We start from the raw sequence: 19290 nt of genomic DNA on the forward strand, positions 1-19290 counted from the left end.
ACTATAACTGTGTCTGAGTAGGCTCCTCAAATGGGCTTCCTATAAGACAGAGATGTAAGAAGATTGATATTTTATTAAAAGAAGAGTTGAAACTTTCTTTGATTGCCCTCCCTTCACTTCTATGCCCTGCCTCACCATCAGTTTTACAATTACATGGGGGCACCAGATTATTTCTGAAGCCTATGGAGGCATAAATTGTCATGAACATTAAACCATTTCTGAGCACACAAGCAATAAAACATAAGAGGTTTATTCTTTTATCAAGCAATGATAACAGACAGCATCCACATAGTAAAAGCTTCTAAAAGAAGATGTACGTGTACAGGATAGACTTACACGAAATCATTAACACAAAGACACTGCATGATTCATCTTCCCAGGGGACGAAGTTACTAAAGAGTAAAACAGACTCAATCAGTAAAAATGTAGGCTGATTTCTGTTGTTTATTAAATCTATTTCCCTTAATGTATCCTTAATCTAAGAAGAAATCTATTATCACACAGCCCATGGTGCTATATACACAAAAGAGAGTGCACACTATAAAATCCCAAGTTTCTATGCAGTTTTACACAATTTAAACTTGAATAAAATTTGTATTTAAAAAAAGATCTTATTGGATTACCTTCAGCAAATGGGCATTAGTTCAATAGCTTATCACGAGTTTTAGCAACAATAAGAAGAAAAATAAGTAGAAAAGATTCTCAAACCATGTATGCTATTCCCTCACACCTGGATTGTTTTCTTTTATCCCAATAACCAAACTATTGGTATTAATCTATTTCTACTGTTTTTCTATTTTCTCCTGTAGGAAAAAGGATAAAGGCAGTCACTTTTACTTCTCTACTATATCTCAAGAGACTCTGTTGGGTCACAGCTAGAGCACACAGTTAAAGAGAGGGTAGTTTAGAATATGCAGGAGTAGAAGTCATCTTGGCCATTAATAAAGGATGGATTTATTTAATAGATACATCTAAATCGCAAAAGCAGTGGAGTTCACTTCCCACTCTCCACTGTGGGCTCATGTTACTGTTTTCTGCTAAAACCCATTCACCTTCTTTGGATCAACCAAGTGAATGTTGTCTGAAGAGGATATAGGCCACCGCACTACAGAGAGTGGTTCCAGCTTTGTCTCACTGTCAATTTCCCTACAAGTGGTTCTTTCTGTGCAGACACAGTCATGCTCCTTTTTCAGAACTGAGAAAGTTCCTGACTTATGTAACATTAGGCTACATGAAAGAATCAATCTTGATACTAAAGAAGGAAACCTTCTTTAAGCAGTTGAATTCCCAGATAATCATACACCAATAATATAATGCACTCTAGTGAATGAAAGCAAAATGTGTACACAATACATTGCAAACATTTTTACCATACAAATTTTTCCCCCTTCCTGTCCATTTTCTATAGCACAATAGACATAGTACAGTGAATGTTGGATAGCTTCTCATCTGTATACAGCTCAAGGCCAAATTATGCCTTCACATGACATTTCATTGAAGGTCAAACAAATGCCTGAAGGCAGGATTTGGCGCAAGATATAAACATTTCTTAATGACAGTAGATTCATTGCTTATGAGGTTGTCCAATATGCAGAGCTTAGCTTTCCTTTATTTTTTTTTCTCCCATGACATTTCCTTCAAGGCACAAAAGATTTTAAACAGTGGACTGGACAGAGTATTTTGAATTAAGAATTTTAAGGTTTAACACGACCTTTTATTTCTGATTTAAGCATAGCAAAATAACAGAGGAAAAAAAAATACCGTAAAGAATGACATGATGCTTAGGTCATCTGAAATTCCCTGCAGTGTATTTTTTTTAAAGAATTTTAAATCTCATTTCATTGGTTTAAAATATAGCTACATGTTTGATTCTTGCGAGTGCTGTAATTTCTAATTAAATATTGTATGAAATGTTTCTAACTAGCCAATTCTCATTGTAAAAAAAAAAATCTATCTTATTTGAACAAACAGAGGGGATTTGACTAGAATATAAATTTGGAAAAGTTAAGTTGTAATTTAAATATGGATGAAGTGCAATGTACTGTAAAACTCTTCTTTCATAATTAGGTAAGAGGGCTCCTTAGGCATCGCCAACCCAAACAACTGTATTTCCTTTCTGAACCTCGGTGATCTCACAGTTTAATTTATTAAGGCGACCATCCAGGATGAAGAGAGAATCTTTGGAAGGTGTCATCAGGTACTGTCCAAACAGGCCACTGCCTTGGATGTGCCTGTTTTTCTGGCTCCAGGGCCAGTCTTCTGTCTTGAGAGGTTCTTTGAGGCTTTTGATCATCTTGACCTTCCCAGAGGAAAGCTCCACAAAGAGTACATCTGTTTGTTGGCTTGAGCTGCCATAGATGTTGTACTGGTGGGCTTCTGTGAAGGATGGCTGGAAGGCCAGGTCAGATATATGTAGGTTGGTGTGGATGTCAAAAGCATCCAGAATCTCTCCTCTGATGGTGATATATTGGACTCTGACAAGACCTTTCACGTCATTAACACTGACAAGATAGTGTCCGTCTGGAGAGACATAAGGAGTGCCCGTCACATCGCTATTGAAGCCAATAATAGAGTCAGTCACACTGTCTACGACAAGCTGTGGTGGAGTGGCCCCGGTGATGTCAGCCTTGCAGCTAATGAAGTAGTATCCTCCCAGATGGGTGTATGCCAAGGATAGAGGAATGCACCTTGAGTCCTTCAGGTTAATTGTTTTGATGTAGGACATGGTTTCAAGATCAATTTTGTGTAGTGCAGATTCATCTTTATGAAGAATAAATCCAAATCTGAAAAGATAAAACCAAGGTTAGGAAGGAAACTACAGAGTTATTCCACAAAGTTGTGTGTTATTTCATCACAGACAGAAACAAGGTCTGCCCCAAGCCAGGGCCTTGAGTGTTGTGATAAAAATTTTCTAGGTAACATTAATGTTGAATTAATCTTTCTGGTGTCCTATTTCGATGCTTTCTCAAGGTTATTTAATCACTCTTTACATCCAAATAATTATAAATCCTAATGAAGAAAGGAAAATAATAATAAAAGAAAAAGAAAAAATGATATTGGATCCAAGACAAATAATCAAAGTGAGTCTCCCACAGGATTTCCTGAATCAGACTTACTATCTAATGTTACATGCATGTACATATGTGTGCATATATATATGTATATATATATGTATATATATATATATATATATATATATTAATCGCTATAGTGATAATTGAATACATGTATCTGGACCTTGTACTCTTTTTTGATATTAAGTATAAGATAAAAAAAATAATTTAAAGCAATGGCCCTAGTTAGTATAAACAACCAATTTGCTTTTAACATGAAATTTTTCTTTTATATATCTAAAGATGATACTGGTAAAGTAGTTAATGGAACTAAGCCTAGCAAGAATAACAGATTTGAAAAATTATAATTTGTGCATTTACTTATGTCATTTGCATTCTTTGTGTGATAAACGTTAGTTCAATGACTCAAAGATGCCAGGGAGCACTAAGATTCATTCCTAGATTCCTTTGACCATGAACTCAATAACCAGCATTACTATTTAGATAATTAACTAGATCAGTTTTATTATTATATTTTGAGGGATTATTTTATATATGCATATTTTTACTGTTGGCATACTATCTTATACTTATATTTACTATATCTTATGATCACCTTCTTCAACTGCACTTTTGATTTTTATATTATTTATACATTTTATGTTTAAAGTTTTCTATGTTTGATGATGCTTCAATTCCATTTAGAAGGAGGAAGGAAATAATCACTCAGGAGAGGCAGAGGGTGGGAGGGATTTGGGTGGGAAAGGGAAAAGGGAGGAAAATGAGGGAACAGGAACTGGAAAATGATGTGCAAGCTAATTATGAAGGAATACAATCAACAATCCAACTCAGTTATGGTATTTATGAAACACAATAACCATCATAGCAAGATATCCCCAGAAATGTATTTCCTCCCCTGGGAAAAGCATACTGGCTGATTATTCAATACCAAGCTATCAGCCATAGAAATGTATGCACATAGGCAAGAATGAATGAACCCTGGGGGTTGTTTTTATGTTTGTTATATGTATATGTAACAAGAACGGTTAAAGAATAGGCTGTGGATTTGTTAGCAGTCGTTGAGGTGGGAAACAAATATTGAATGGATAGGAGAAAGAAGAAAGGAAATGAAGTAATTATATTTCATGTAAATAAAATAATAAAATAATTATAAGCAGTTATATTACAGTGTACTTTATCTTCTGTATATTGATAGTCACAGGAATTTTATTTACATGAATAGACATTATTTCCACATATGATACAAAAATAATACCAGAAATATCTTATTATAATCTCAAATATACATTAAACCAGGATATTAATATTAATAAATATATAGGTTTACTATAGTAAAGGTATTTCAGAAATCAGTAGTATATATGCATATGGATGGGATAAAATAATTTAGTGGAGAAGTTTCATTGAGATGCATAAAATTATGACTGTTTCTACTTTTCTTATATTGCATATAATTTTAAGTTTTTTAATGAAAACTTAAATACACAGAAACTCCTTCCAACAGCTTTGTAAATATGTATTTGAGAAGACATTGAAGCTATATTGAAGATCAAGTCTGATTTTAATGACTAGAAATTTTAAGATAATAAAATAGAGATTTACTAGAGATTAATGCTTATTTATTCTGTTTACTGCTTCTAAAATAGCAACTATTACTATCCTTGAGGTGATATAATTAAAAATAATATTTCTAATGTATTTCTGAATTATAGCCACCATTTCTGATTTCTTTCTGGTTTCATTACTCTCCATGTACCTTAAAACCCTTATTTGTGGTCTTTGAATCAATAGCTCATTCTATATCCATTCTAGATAAAATGTGAGAGCTGAAGAAATGAAAGAATATTCATGTGTTAACCAGACTGTTCAATGTTCTTAATAATATATAATGCAAAAGTACATTGCTCTCTTTAATTCGTTTCTAACTAATATAAAATAAAAATTCTTCAAAAGCTAAGTGAGTCACAGATTTTCATAATTCAGAATAGAAAATATAGAATCTTAGGTTTTGCTATCCATGTATAATTTTGTCTTAATAAACAACTCTATTCACTGTCAAATAATTACTGTTGTCTTTCTATTAATGAATAATCATTATTAATCTGTTGGAATAGAAGTAGACCATTAATGAAATTATGAATTAGGGTGACAGATTTTTTTCTGATATAAATTGTACATGAGCTCAGAGGAAAAGCAATATCACACTCATTTAATGAAAGCAATAATCCAACTAAGTCTTGGCATTTAGGCCCTCCTGTAATGTCGAGTCCTCCAGGCCCTTTGGGCAGTGGCTTGCCCTTGATAATGACAAGGAATGAGCTAAACTCACCATTCACCTGAACTATTTCAGCTGTGGAAATACCCACATTTTCTGAGATCTCCCTTGGCTTCTTTTCCATAACTTAAAAAAAAATGTTCTGGTTGAAAATACAGGAACCCCACAATGATGTTCAAATGGTAATCATCTTAAACTCACACTGTGCTTTAGGGCTGAGCAACAGAGCCAATAAAGCAGATGTTGGAGAGCACCTTCAGTTCATCCCACTGCTTTATTGGTGAGGAAGTGAAGTTTCTAAATAAAATTTCATTTTAGAACAGCTTGGTATTCACAAGGCTCTGACTGTTCATTAGGCTGTGATTAACGCTTAGGAGACTAAAATTTCATGCATGCTTATCTTCATAAAATCTTGCAGGGTGCTGGTTTGTCTAATATTTTTTAAAATATTAGGATAGAAAGCTGAAGCAAAGAACCTTAAAATATATTCTCAATATCAAATTTTGATTGGAAATTATTATCTGGTCCATATAGCCCCATATGGGTTAGTCAGATTTACTATATTGTATTTTGTTTTTCTTTTCTCTTATTTTCTTCTTTTTTTTCCTTCCAGAGTGTCTATTCAATAGTTTATTTGGAAGTGGAAAGAAAGAGAGAAAGAAAGAAAGAAAGAAAGAAAGAAAGAAAGAAAGAAAGAAAGAAAGAAAGAAAGAGAAGAAAGAAAAAAGAAAGGAGGAAGGAAGGAAGGAGAGAAAGAAGGAAGGAAGAAAAAGAAAGAAAAGAAAGAAAGAAAGAAAGAAAGAAAGAAAGAAAGAAAGAAAGAAAGAAAGAAAGAAAAAGAAAGAAAGAAAGAGACTTCCCCACTATTTTGTGAGTCTCTGTGCTTGAGCTAATTCCTGGAATGATGTTGACTGCAGTGAAGCAGGACCTTAGTTTCCTGAAACAATTTTGACTGTAATAGACCCTACGGAAATATGCTCTTCCACAGAGTCCTCTCTTCCATAAGTTTCAGTTTCTACATTGGCAAGAAGAGGACAGTCTTCCTTTGGTTGCTTTGAAGAAGGAAGTAATGTTTCTATTACCAAACATAAAAGCAGCAGCATTGCAAGCTTAAGAAGAGTGTTTTCCTGAAGGAGCTGAGCACACTGCATTTGCTTTGTAACTTTATGCTCTTTGTATCTATTTCCTATTCTCCAAGTAGGTAAAGGGCTCTTTTTCCCATTGTTTTGTTGTTGTTGTTGTTATTTTTATTTTTATTTTAATTTTCACCATATCTGCTTATTATGCATGACACTGTTATGCATAACGATCCTTAGATCCAAGTACACAATTGTGCCTGACATATTTCCACCATACTGATACTCTCAAATCACTCACTCTCCACTCCTCACCCAGTCGTACCTGTCTTATGCTATATGATTTCACTTCAGTTCTAGTGTCTTATGTATATATGTGATTTTATTTGTGTGAAAGTACAACATTAAGTCATGATATTAAACAAAAGACAAACTTGAGCTCCACTCTTCTCTGTCACCCAATGCTCTGGCTATTCAGGTGACAGTGATTCCTTAAGTGTTCATGATGGAAAGTTTGGTCCTCAGTTTGCAATGTATATGGGGTTCAAGACTTAAAGACTGGCAACTGTGTTCTCAAATGGAATTGTGGAATTGCTAGGCTCTTGGCTTCCTGTTCTGAAGCCTTGAACTCTTCTCCCTACTTGGATTGCATTGAAATTAATTGGCACCCCAAAGCAAACGACTGGGATAGTTTGGTGTTGAGCTTTCAGCTTCCAAAAAACCTGCATTATATAAACTTACTTTATGTATAAATTGGATTGCCTTGGTTGTTTTGTTATAACAATAAAAAATGGACTACCATGTGCAGCCATATTGTTCCATACTTAAGAAATCAAAATAAAAATCAGAATCATATCTGCGTTTTTGCTCTCATTTATACCTATAGGAGGAATGTTCAGTTTATACCTTACCTGGGCTCTAAATTTCTCACAAAACAAAGGAGTCAATGATTCATTCCACTTTTGTTTATATTCAGGATAGTGTCTCATCAAATTGTTCAGGATGGTATCTGACTTCTGTACTCTAATAATCATTTTGCCTCCACCTCTGAAGTACCCATGCCTCTTCTTTGCCAGGCTATTCCTGAACTATATCCTAAAGGACTTACTGAGGAGATGTCTTACTGGCCATGGTGAACTGAGTTTTGTACAAATATTGGCATCAAAAATAGATACTGGTGATATTTGAGATATTTTTCTAATAACAGAGAATGTCGTGAATAATATTAAGATCTAGGTATCTAAGGATATCAACAAAGACAGTGTTATAAATTGCCACTGCAAAGACATCTTCTAGTCTTCACCACTAACATTCTCCCTAGACACAAGTCATGGAAGTGAAATGAGCCACCATTCACTCTTTGAAAATTCCTTTCTTTTAATGCTCTCCATTATCTTAGACTTGCCCATGTAAGAAGAAAAAAAATTATGTTCCTGCCTAAGCACCAGATATAGATTGTTATCAGAATTTTACATAAATGAATAAGAATCCTATTGTATCACATGTTCATGGTTTTGGGAAATAGATACCAAGAACTAGAGTTGTCACATTAACTAATATTTTCTAACTAACATGAAGACTGATACAGAGCAACATGTTGCTTTGACATATGATAGCATTTGAAAGTTTTCTGGTTTCAAAACATAGTCTAGAAAATTCTGAAAATAAGCAATGTCCTCCTATGCTGTCTCACTTGAGTTAGGATGTTACTAAAATTTCATAGGATAGATCACATGTCTGTTATTTCCTCTTTAACATTGGTTTTCATATTTATATTCCTTTGCTTAAAAAGAAATGGAATAGGTTTTTGATACTGTTATTCTGATATGTTGGCAATCTAGTTCATCCAAGGGACATAAAAAGATAAATGTATAATTTAACTCTACTACATTTAAAGTCTATGGTTTTGAATTTTAGTAAGTGAAAAATCAGCATTATAAATTCTGTGCATGTCATGTATACTATAGACTATCTCTCAAATGTTAAAAAAATTCACTTCACCTCTTTCCAATTTGTTAAGAGCTTGGAACTCACTGCCTATACTGGCCTGTGACTTCTATAGAGGGTCCTCAAACACCTTCCTGAACTCTATTTCCAACCCCCATTATTCATCCTCAGCTTTGTAGCAGACAACTTGCAGGGGTCTATCCTTTTTCTCTGACTCCACTGCCCAGGGATTCCACCAAACCTGGCAGACTGAGCTTTCCTCCTTCCTGTGGATCCTTTCAGAAACTGCCCTCTTGTAGCTCATACCTACATAATTGTGATATCACCTTGTGGCAACAATAGATAGGAATTCAGAAGCGCTCCCTATCAAGCAATCCACAGCCACTACATATTCGTAAGATGCAGAGACAGCAAAAGAGATGAAGAAATGGAACAACCAACAAACAAATATACAACCACATAGTAATAAATATTAAGTCAAAAGAAGAGTATATGCCATGAGCAACTAGAATCACTGTAAGAATGAAAAAAAAAAAGTATGTTTTCCAAAACATATTTAAATGCTGTTTTCTTAACCATGTGGACTTTTTATCCATGTGGCAAATTTATTCTAGGAAAAAAAAAAAGAATTGAAAAAAATGTTTTTAGAATATCATCCCAAGCCTAGATACCTAGAGGTCAGCACAACCCAATTATTAACATCCAAACTTATATACCTTCACTAGACCACAGAAAAGAGACCTTAGGAAATGCATAATAGCTGTAGCCAAGGACAAGGATTTCAAATTAGAAAAAATGGTCAAAATGTGCCATAAGAAACCTGGTTTGACTGGAATTGGCATTTAGGTACAATGAACTAGTCCAGTGGTTAAAATATGCCATGTGAAATACCCTATGTTGGCATGGGGAAAGAAGTAAATGACCTGTATCCTCAAGGAAAATTGCTGTCAAACAGTGGATGCTTACAATGTAATCTAATTGTTACTTTCTATGAGGGTTTGGGAGAAGGGACAAATGTAGATATATTCTTGTTTTGACTACTAAATCACATTTCTATTGTGCCAGGATTCTTCTAAAGACTCTATATTAGTCTGCATCCCAGAAGTAAAAGGACAATTTGCAATTAGAATAAAAAAGAGAGAGAAAGATAAAGCAATTCGTTGGAGGAAATCCAAATCTGGCCACAGGGATGGGATAGTGAAGGAACCTGGGGACTACATTAATAAAGCTGTTGCATGCCAGTTCCTGGAAAGACAGTTGCATGCAGATTTGTGTTTTATGCAGAGCTTTGAACTTTGATCCGAAGAATCAGCTGCTTATATACAAATCCACAGATAATGAACTGAGAGTTGAGGCAATGTACTGTGGTCTCATTATTTACTATACATTTTTCTCAGGCTGCTCATTGATCAAACCAACAAGAAGTTATCTTTCATGGACTTGGGAAAAAGACACATAAAGAGTGATGCTCACTCACCCCTAGATCCTCTTTGAACTCAACCAGAAATGAGTCCTTCATATGAACAAAGCCACACAAATACCAAGTTGTTAAGTGATTAATTAATACATGGCAGGGCAACCTATACAGTCGTGTGTAAAGTTATAAAACTGAAATAAGTTTATGTAGAATATCACTTGAATGTGCTTAACTTAAATGAAAAAATATAAGGCACAATATGAGAAGTGTATTTTCATTTATATATATAAAAATGTAACATCACGACAATATCAACTTTATAATAACAATGTAAAACCAAATGGAAAAGCCATACTAAATTCTAACTTAGAGACTAGAGTAAAGAATTCAAATAAGCAGGTAACTATTAAAGTGAAGACACATTTTATGCCATAAAACATGTATAATTAAATATAGAATCAAAAGAAGAGTCATTTTAAGACATATTTTCTTCTGAAGGTTTGTAATCTTGTGAATATTATTTAACCATTTGGCAAATTTTATTCTAGGACATAAAGAATAGAAAAAAATCACTTTCATGTCGTTTTCTCTTATAACATGTCAATTCATTCATTTTAGAAAATTTATTAATTGCTATAAGTATGCAAAATGCATGTACTTAGTTATATAATATAGTATACTTTACTGATAAAATATAAACCATATCAAGATATTTCTTCTAAATGTAAAATATTGCTAGATTAAGTCATTCAGAAGTAGATCAATGTCATGTGCTTTAAATTAAATTAAATTAAATATTATATATGTATTTAATGTTATAGACAAGACATAGACTACATGTATACTATGTTAGGTAATCAGCTACATGATAAAAAAATCAAACACTGACCAAGATGTCCTTAAACAAATAGCAATATTATGTAGATTTAATTGATAAGTCTTAAGAGTATGGTTAATATTAATGAATCATATTCAGAGCACATAAAAGATTGAGAGAAACTTTGACAGGAAAATATCAATCCTCACCTATATTACTAACTAGGGAGAACTGAAAAGTAAAGTGATTCCATCTACAAGTAGGTACTCCCTTCCATGGAAAGACGTTAACTGCCTGTAATATTAAGATTCAAATTCAATACCTAGTGAGGTGAGTGTAAGTCAATGATGAAAGATCAATGATGTGTAAGAAGAATAGAAGATGCTAACATTGAAACCCTGTGTTGATATGCATGCTATCAGATAATTATGATAATTGTAGGCTTTCTGGAAAATAATTCTGCATATTGTTGTAAAGGTAAAATGGGCATCTGTCTTAAAAAACAATAATCACTCTTACTTCATTTCTTTAATAAATGCTCAAATGCAAAGGATAGTGTCTGCTACAATGGATTCAGTAAAGAGTCATTCGTTTTTAACTAAAGGTTAAATAATAGAGGAATGCATGACCACATGCCAGTAGAACTTTATACTGAAGCTCTAAAAATGATAATATGTAGTACTGAAACAAGTATTTATATGTTATTTTAATATTTATTATTTATGTAGTATATGTGTGCACATGCATGAGCATATACTTGCACACCTGTCATATATGTATACTATATTTGTGCAGAGGCCTGTGGAGATCAGAAGAAGGCATTGGATCCCCTTGAATTGGAGCTACAGGTAATTGTGTGGTGCTATGTAGGTGCCATGTGGGTGCACTCCAGTAAACTTGTACCCTTCTGCCAAGGAGTAAGTGCTCTTAAATACAGAGCTCATCTCTCCAGTACCAGCTGTTGGATTTTAAATGACTACTTCCTATACTGAAAGGAATATTTTATAATTTAAAGTACTCAGGCAATATATCTTCAATATTGATCTCAAATATCAATCAATAATTACTATTGATGATCTTTGCTGTGTAGGTAAAAGTTCTTTATGTACTTCAAAGACATAAGAGGATATTTATTGTTATTAGTATATACAATTCTGAATGATTTATTTACTGCATATAAATATTTAAATGTTGTTGATCAATGTTGTTGATGTAGCCCAGTGTTAAAGTTTCTACCTATTACTAATGAGGCCTAGAATACATATATCCACATGACAAGTTTGAATAGGATTCATTCTCTCTCTCTCTCTCTCTCTCTCTCTCTCTCTCTCTCTCTCTCTCTCTCTCTCTCTCTCTCTCTCTCCCTCCCTCTCTCTCTCTCCCTCCCTCCCTCCTTCCCTCCCTCCTCCCCCTCCCTCTCTATCTCTCTGTCTCTCTTTCTCTCTGTGTTCATATCCTATCTTATGATTTGTCAGCTGAAGAAAGTTTAATAAATGAGAAACTAATTTCATTTACAAATTTTGTAATATGTGTTAAAGATTCTACAAAGTGGAATTTTCTCTCACTGCTACTGACACATTTAATGTGTGTAGACAATAAGTAGTAATTACCATGAAGATTCTTTGTCATGTTTATATGCCTTGTGATAATAACTCATTTCTCTGTTAACTATCCTGAAGAATTAATGATAAATGTGTATAAATATTTCCATGGAAAAAACATTCATAAAACTATTATGTACAATTGAGAAAATTTTGAAAGTAATTTTAAAGCACCAAAGTACATAAATATTTACAAAATGTTGATATAGCCATGTGATATACTATACTATAACTGTTCAAGAAGAAGGTAGACCAAAGTGTGGATAGTTTGATCCTTCTCAAAAGGGGGAACAAACACCCATGTAAGGAGTTACAGAGACAAAGTTTGGAGCTGAGATGGAAGGATGAACCATCCAGAGACTGCCCCTACCCCGGGATCCATCCCATAATAAGCCACCAAACGCAGACACTATTGCATATGCCAGCAAGATTTTGCTGACAGAACCCTGATACAGTTGTGTCTTGTGAGGCTATGCCAGTGCCTGGCAAATATAGAAGTGGATGCTCACAATCATCTATTGGATGGAACACAGGTCCCCCAATGGAGGAGCTAGAGAAAGTACCCAAGTTGCTAAAGGAATCTGCAACCCTATAGGTGGAACAACAATATGAACTAACCAGTATCCCCAGAGCTCATGTCTTTAGCTGCATATGTAGTTGAAGATGGCCTAGTCAGCCATCATTAGGAAGAGAGGCCCCTCGGTCTTGCAAACTTTATACGCCTCAGTACAGGAGAACACCAGGGCCAAGAAGTGGGAGTGGGTGGGTTGGGGAGCAGGATAGCATTTGAAATGTAAATGAAGAAAATATCTAATAAAAATTGTTAAAAAAATAAATAAAAATTTACTTTTACATTAAATTTTGAAATTGTATATGAATAGAGAATATTATTGTGTGAACTGTATACTTAAACTTTTATAAATAAAATAAGCAAATACATGCATGAGGTGAAAAGACAACTTAGTTTAACTATGTGCAGAGACTGGATCAAGTTTACTTTGTATTTTGTTTGGTTGTGTGTTTGTTGTTTCACTTTTATATGCTTTGTTCATGAGTACAGTCTATGTCTTTGATGAGAACTCTATGAAGAAAGTTACAGGTAGATGATACATATATAGAGAAATAAATGTTCTCTTAGTCTTAAAACTTAAGTAGCTCTTATAGTTGGTCAAAATCACTTTCTACTTTGAGTCCATTAAATGTCAAATAGATATATTTAGGGACTATTCAGGATGCTTTTTATTAGCATTTTTAATTGGATTTTTATTTATTTACATTTCAACTGTTACCCCTTTCCTGTATTCCCCTCTGAAACCCCCTATTCCCTCCTCCTTCCCCTGCTTCTATGAGGGTATGCCCCCACCCACCCACTCATTCCTACCTTTCCACCCGGTCATTCCCCTACATTGGGGCATCGAGCCTTCACAAGACCAAGGGCCTCTCCTCCCACTGGTTCCTTACAAAGCTGTCCTCTGCTACATATGTGGCTGGGCCATGGGTTGATCCATGTGTACTCTTTGGTTGGTGGTTTAATCCCTGGGAGATCTGGGGGGTCTTGTTGGTTGAGATTGCTGTTCTGTGGGGAATTGGGCTATGTACAGACAGGCTGGTCTCCAGTTGAACTGAGGTCTGAACCCCGAAGGGTGATAATTCAACTTCATGACATGGTAGGCATTCCCTTATACTCCTGGAACTCTGGTCCCTACCTAAGTTACCGCCCCCCACAGCCCCCACAAGAGAAGTGTGGCTAGAAGTCACATAGGCAATGGCACAAGCTTCTGACTTTCAGGTTAAACTCCTCCCCAGTTACCTAGCAACAGTAAAGACCATAAAAAGGGCTGTTCAGCCCCTGCTTGCTCTCTTACTTGTCTCTCTTCTCACTCTTACATCTTACCCCTCACTATCACCCCCCTCTTCTCTTTCTTTGTCTTCTTTCTTCTCTCACTCCTCTCTCCTCTCTCTTTGTCTTCTTCCCTCTCCTCTCCCCTCCTCTCCTCTCCTCTCCTCTCCTCTCCTCTCCTCTCCTCTCCTCTCCTCTCCTCTCCTCTCCTCTCCTCTCCTCTCCTCTCCTCTCCTCTCCTCTCCTCTCCTCTCCTCTCTTCCTCTTCCTCTCTTTCTCAATATCCTCCCCCCTCTCTCCTTTTATCTTCTTTTTTTCTCCCTGCCTTTCTACAATAAAGCTCTAAAACCATAGACAGTCTCTGCTCATCAAGGCTGTGCTTACTCTCGCTGGTGTTGGGAACCTCTTCCCTCATCCCTCTCTCCCATAACACAGGTGGCTTTAGGAAAGTACTCTGGGGCTCCCAGGTAGTACTGCCCCTTGCCACCCCCAGAGAGTGTGTCAGAGGCATAGATGCCCACTCCCACCCGGGGATGAGTGGAAGGTAGATAGCAGCCCTCCCAGGCCTGACTGACCAGAGAATAGGTGGAACTCTGGCAGGGCGTGGGTCTTTTCCTCCCTTTCTTCTCCTGAGCCCCCCTTTTTAGTTCCCAACATTGTTATTTCTTTGGGGTTGCAAAACCCTTCAGCTCCTTTTATTCTTTTTCTAATTCCTACATTGGGGACCTCATGCTCAGTCCAAAGGTTGGAAACAATTTCAGCAAAGTGGCTGGATATAAAATTAACTCAAACAATTCAGTAGCCTTTCTCTACCCAAACAATAAACAGGCTGAGAAAGTAATTAGGAAAATTTCATCCTTCTACAGTAGTCACAAATGATATAAAATAAGCTGGTATGACTGTATCCAAGCAAGTGAAAGAAGTGTATGACAAGAACTTCAACTCTTTGAAGAAAGGAATCAAAGAAGAAACCCAGGATAGTGAAAAATATTCTCAACAATAAAAGTACTTCTGGGAGAATCAACATCCTTGACCTCAAGCTGTACTACAGAGAAATTGTGAGAAAACAAACAAACAAACAAACAAACAAACAAAAACAAAAAAAACTGTATGGTATTAGTACATTGACAGGAAGGTAGATCAATAAAAAAGAATTGAAGACCCAGAAATGAACCCACATACCTATGTTCACTTGATCTTTGACAAAGGAGCTAAAACCATCCAATGGGATTAAAACAAACAAACAAACAAAAAGCAACAGCAAAAAAAAAAAAAAAAAAAAAAAAAAAACAACCCAGCATTACAAATGGTGCTGTTTCAACTGGCAGTCAGCATGTAGAAGAATGCAAATAGATCCATTCTTATTTCCTTGTACAAAGCTCAAGTCCCAGTGTATCAAGAACCTTCCCATAAAACCAGATATGATGAATCTAATAGAAGAGAAAGTAGGGAAGAGCCTCAAACACTTAGGCTCAGGGGAAATTTTTCCGAACAGAACACCAATGTCTTATGCTCTAAGATCATGATACTTTAATAAGATGGTTCATTTATACAAAGCCTTACATTTAGATATAAACATATTGAGTTAATTTTAAGTATCATGGTGTGTTTACTTATTAAACTAAATTATTTGTAAATACAAAGATTACTTGTACAATCAATGAGCAGTGAAATGATGAGAATGATGAGGTAATAGTGTAGCTAAAAAAAGAACAGCTATTACTAAACTGATGATTGGTACAAAGTGTGCCCATCTGTAATAGCATGAAACAATTGCCATAGAAAAATTAAACAAAAGTATCATGAGTAGAAAGTGTTTGTACTTTTGGTTCTCCTGTGTTGGGACACAGTAAAAAAGTACTCTGGTGAAATAAAAATAAACACTTTTCTTCTAATGATATATTCCTGCAATATAAGCCAGGGAGGCAGTTTATAGCTGACTAGTATTCATTTCACTAAATTGCATTTATGTGAAAAACTTTAAAATTAATATGAAATTGCATCATTTCTCCTCTTCAGCTTCCTTATTCCTATCCCCATCTATGTTTCTCAAGTTTGTGGCTTCCTTTTTTTGTTATCTTTATATCTAAATTATATGTCTAGATGAAGAAGTGCATAAACACCATCAGCTGAATCTACTTAGTGTTGTTTGTATATACATGATTTCAGGCATGATTACTTGGAATTAAAAATATGTTAAAAGCACCTCATTCTCCTGAAAGTTTAATTTTCCCTCTCTGTGTAGTCCCTAGTTGCCTGAGGTGTATGTTTAGAGGTGGGGCCATACATTTTTTTTGTATTGGTGTTGTCATTACTTGGTTCCTGCTTGGGTAACTGTCTTGTTGTGGTGTTGTGGATATACTTTCCCTGTCAATCCCAGGACAATTCATTTTTAAATATTTGCCTTGAAACCCATCCACTCATTAACTCAAATTCAGTACTCAAAATTGTACCTGTGCTAATTCTAATTTTTGAATACCTTTGAAAACATTCATTTTTAAACTTACTACACCCAATCTGATGACTAAATTGCATTTAAAAGTCAGTGCGCTGTTACTGTAATATCGGGAAAGATGGACTTTGCCAAGACTGAACTGAAAAGACAAACTGAAGAAGAAAAAAGCAACAAAGAGTGAAGAGTTGAACTTTTAACTGTGCTTGGAAATGGCTCTTTCTGAATTCAGTAGCCTTTCCCCAGTGACTCCTTTTAATTTCCCCAATGATACAATAGAGAAATTTATGACATATTATCAGGATGATTGTAGAATAGAAATCCCAAAGTTTTCCTGATATTAATGCTGTAAGTCTTCCCAAAGACTATAATCTCATGGATTTAATTTCTATTTGTATAATGGTAATTGTGCTAGCTAAATCCCAGAATAATCTGAGAATAAATTAATTTTAGGAACCTTCATGCTTAAATAATGACACCAATATGAAGGGTGAAGAATGCATAGTATTCACAACAATGAGCTGAAATTGTACTTACATAGAAGGAGATTTTTCTCTGCTCTTCAAAAGTATATAATTCATGTTTCAAAGTTTAGAATTTAATTGCATGCTTCTTTTCTTAGTATCTTAAATTTATTTATATTCCTATACTATTACTTGATTTTCTCTTAAAATAATTTGAAGTATGAAACACACACATGGTCATGCATAGATAGACACACACACATACATACATACACACACACACACACAAACTGCATTAATAAAAAGCTAACAGAAAGCATAGTGTGCTCCTGGAGAAGCCTATAGATGGAACTCACATTTCTGACCAGGAAAATATATGGAGAACAAGGTACATTCAAATGTAGTGTTCAGAAAACATGATTTTCAAAACAAAATAAATGTGCTAACAAACCATAGAAAAAATTTGCACAAAATATATTTTTAAATACTTTCAAATAAAAATAATTTAAACAGAAAATGAAGATATACATAATAGCCTGATTTGTCTCTTCTTCTTCTTCTTCTTCTTCTTCTTCTTCTTCTTCTTCTTCTTCTTCTTCTTCTTCTTCTTCTTCTTCTTCTTCTTTTAAATTACTTTTTAACTCCTTTTCAAGATATCCTAAAGAGTGGAATCTCATACTTGTTCATTAAGAGATGATAACTGAGCTAAGAAGTGCATCTTTAAAGCAGCAATGTTGTGTATTTCCTTTGTTTTTTGGTGTTTTGTCTCGTTTTGTTTTAGCTGAATGAATTACAGCATCTACAGTTTGTATAGCATCTTTTGTTTTGACTTTTAGTGGAAATGGTAAGCTTCAATTACATGAGAAAAGACTTGTACCCTGACCTTTCTCAGCCTATGATGCTTCCTTTGGTTATCTTTCTATATAGTACTGATACCTGAGGATGTGGCCTTGGAACCGGGCAAATCAAGACCAAATTCATGGCTGTACCTAGCATCTTTCAAAGGACTTTAAAATAATAGACTCAAAATCTATTTGTACAATCTTGTCTGTATATTTTTCTGAAACATCGACATTTTATTTGTAACTTGTGGGAACTATTAGTAATCATTTAGGATAAGTGGAAATCAATCCATGTATTCACAAAAACAAGAGCTTTGAACTCTTTACCACCTGGCATAAGCATTGCCACCTACTGCTCTCTAGTTGACTGGTCTCTAAGCATTCCTTCCCCAGATTCTCATACTACCTTTATAAAATTAACACAGCTTCTTTTTATTTGAAAGCAAAGAGGGCTTACTTTAAAGTAATGAACTTCATAAAAGCCTCCAAATTTTAGAAGTTCCACTAATTGTTTCAGCAAGCTTATTCTAATTTACCGATATTGAAATGATTCATCAGCATTACACATGTTTCCTTTGCTCATTTCCCAGGAGAGTCTCCAGAACTGCTTATGCTTTTACTCTGTTGCTGATCGTTTTCAATATTCATCTTATGCTTAAGCAAAACTAGTAAGGCAAAACTAGTAATAAATACTTGGATATTGAGCACATATTGGCCCATCATTATATTTATTATACAGAATTTTAAAGAGAAGGTAAATATCCTTTAGAAGACTGTTAAAGTCAATAAGCATAGAAACAAGATAAAGGTTGCCAATTCAAGTAAACATATATTTGTTTGGAAAATGTGAAAAATAACCACGGTTTAATTCATGTATAGAAATTCCCTATATGTAACTGTCTTTGTACTGTGTATTCTTCTAGAAACTTTTTTGTGAATTAATTATCATTTCAGAGGTCATTTATAAATTCTAGGAATGCCCCATAGATGTCCTGACTCATGTTATATGTCATAATTTATAATAAAACAGAGGTATACACAAAATTCAAATGACTGTCTAATATTTACTAGTTAAATTTAACATAAAATTTTGACAAATATGGTATTAAGAAAAATTAGGATAGGAAATACTTAAGAATAACATATAGGGCTGAAGAGATAGCTCAGTCATTAAAGGCTAGGCTCATAAACCCAAATATAAGAATAAAATATAAATGAAAATAAAAACATATGTTACAAGTTCAAGTACTTTCAATTGGCATCTCATTTTGACCACCATCTGGATTTATCAGTGACTTGGTACTTCTGTCCATTAAGAGAAATGGATTTCAAAGTTCAAAGAGAATATATTGACCTGGGTTATTGATGTGTGGGTAGTTAGACACTGGAAAATTGTGCTGTACAATCAGATTGGTTTTGAGTTCTTATATCATATGTTGAAAGGGCTATTGGAGCTTTATCTTTTTTTTTTTTTCTGTGTCTTTC

The 19290-nt window shown here is 34.6% G+C and overlaps 1 protein-coding gene across 5 annotated transcripts in view; it reads right to left on the minus strand.

The window, feature by feature from the left end:
- Positions 1-234: 234 nt before the first annotated feature.
- Fstl5 (follistatin like 5) overlaps positions 235-19290 on the minus strand; it is a 624701-nt gene continuing 605645 nt past the window's right edge. For all 5 annotated transcript variants that reach the window (XM_029475620.2, XM_021158305.2, XM_085835827.1 and 2 more), the window contains exon 16: positions 235-2783. In XM_029475620.2, the coding sequence (XP_029331480.1) occupies positions 2081-2783 (703 nt within the window). In that variant the 3' untranslated portion in view covers positions 235-2080. The remainder of the gene's footprint in view (positions 2784-19290) is intronic.

The sequence above is a fragment of the Mus caroli genome, unplaced genomic scaffold (genome assembly GCF_978045245.1).
Source record: "Mus caroli unplaced genomic scaffold, Mus_caroli_1 scaffold_3, whole genome shotgun sequence".
NCBI classification, from domain to species: Eukaryota; Metazoa; Chordata; class Mammalia; order Rodentia; family Muridae; genus Mus; species Mus caroli.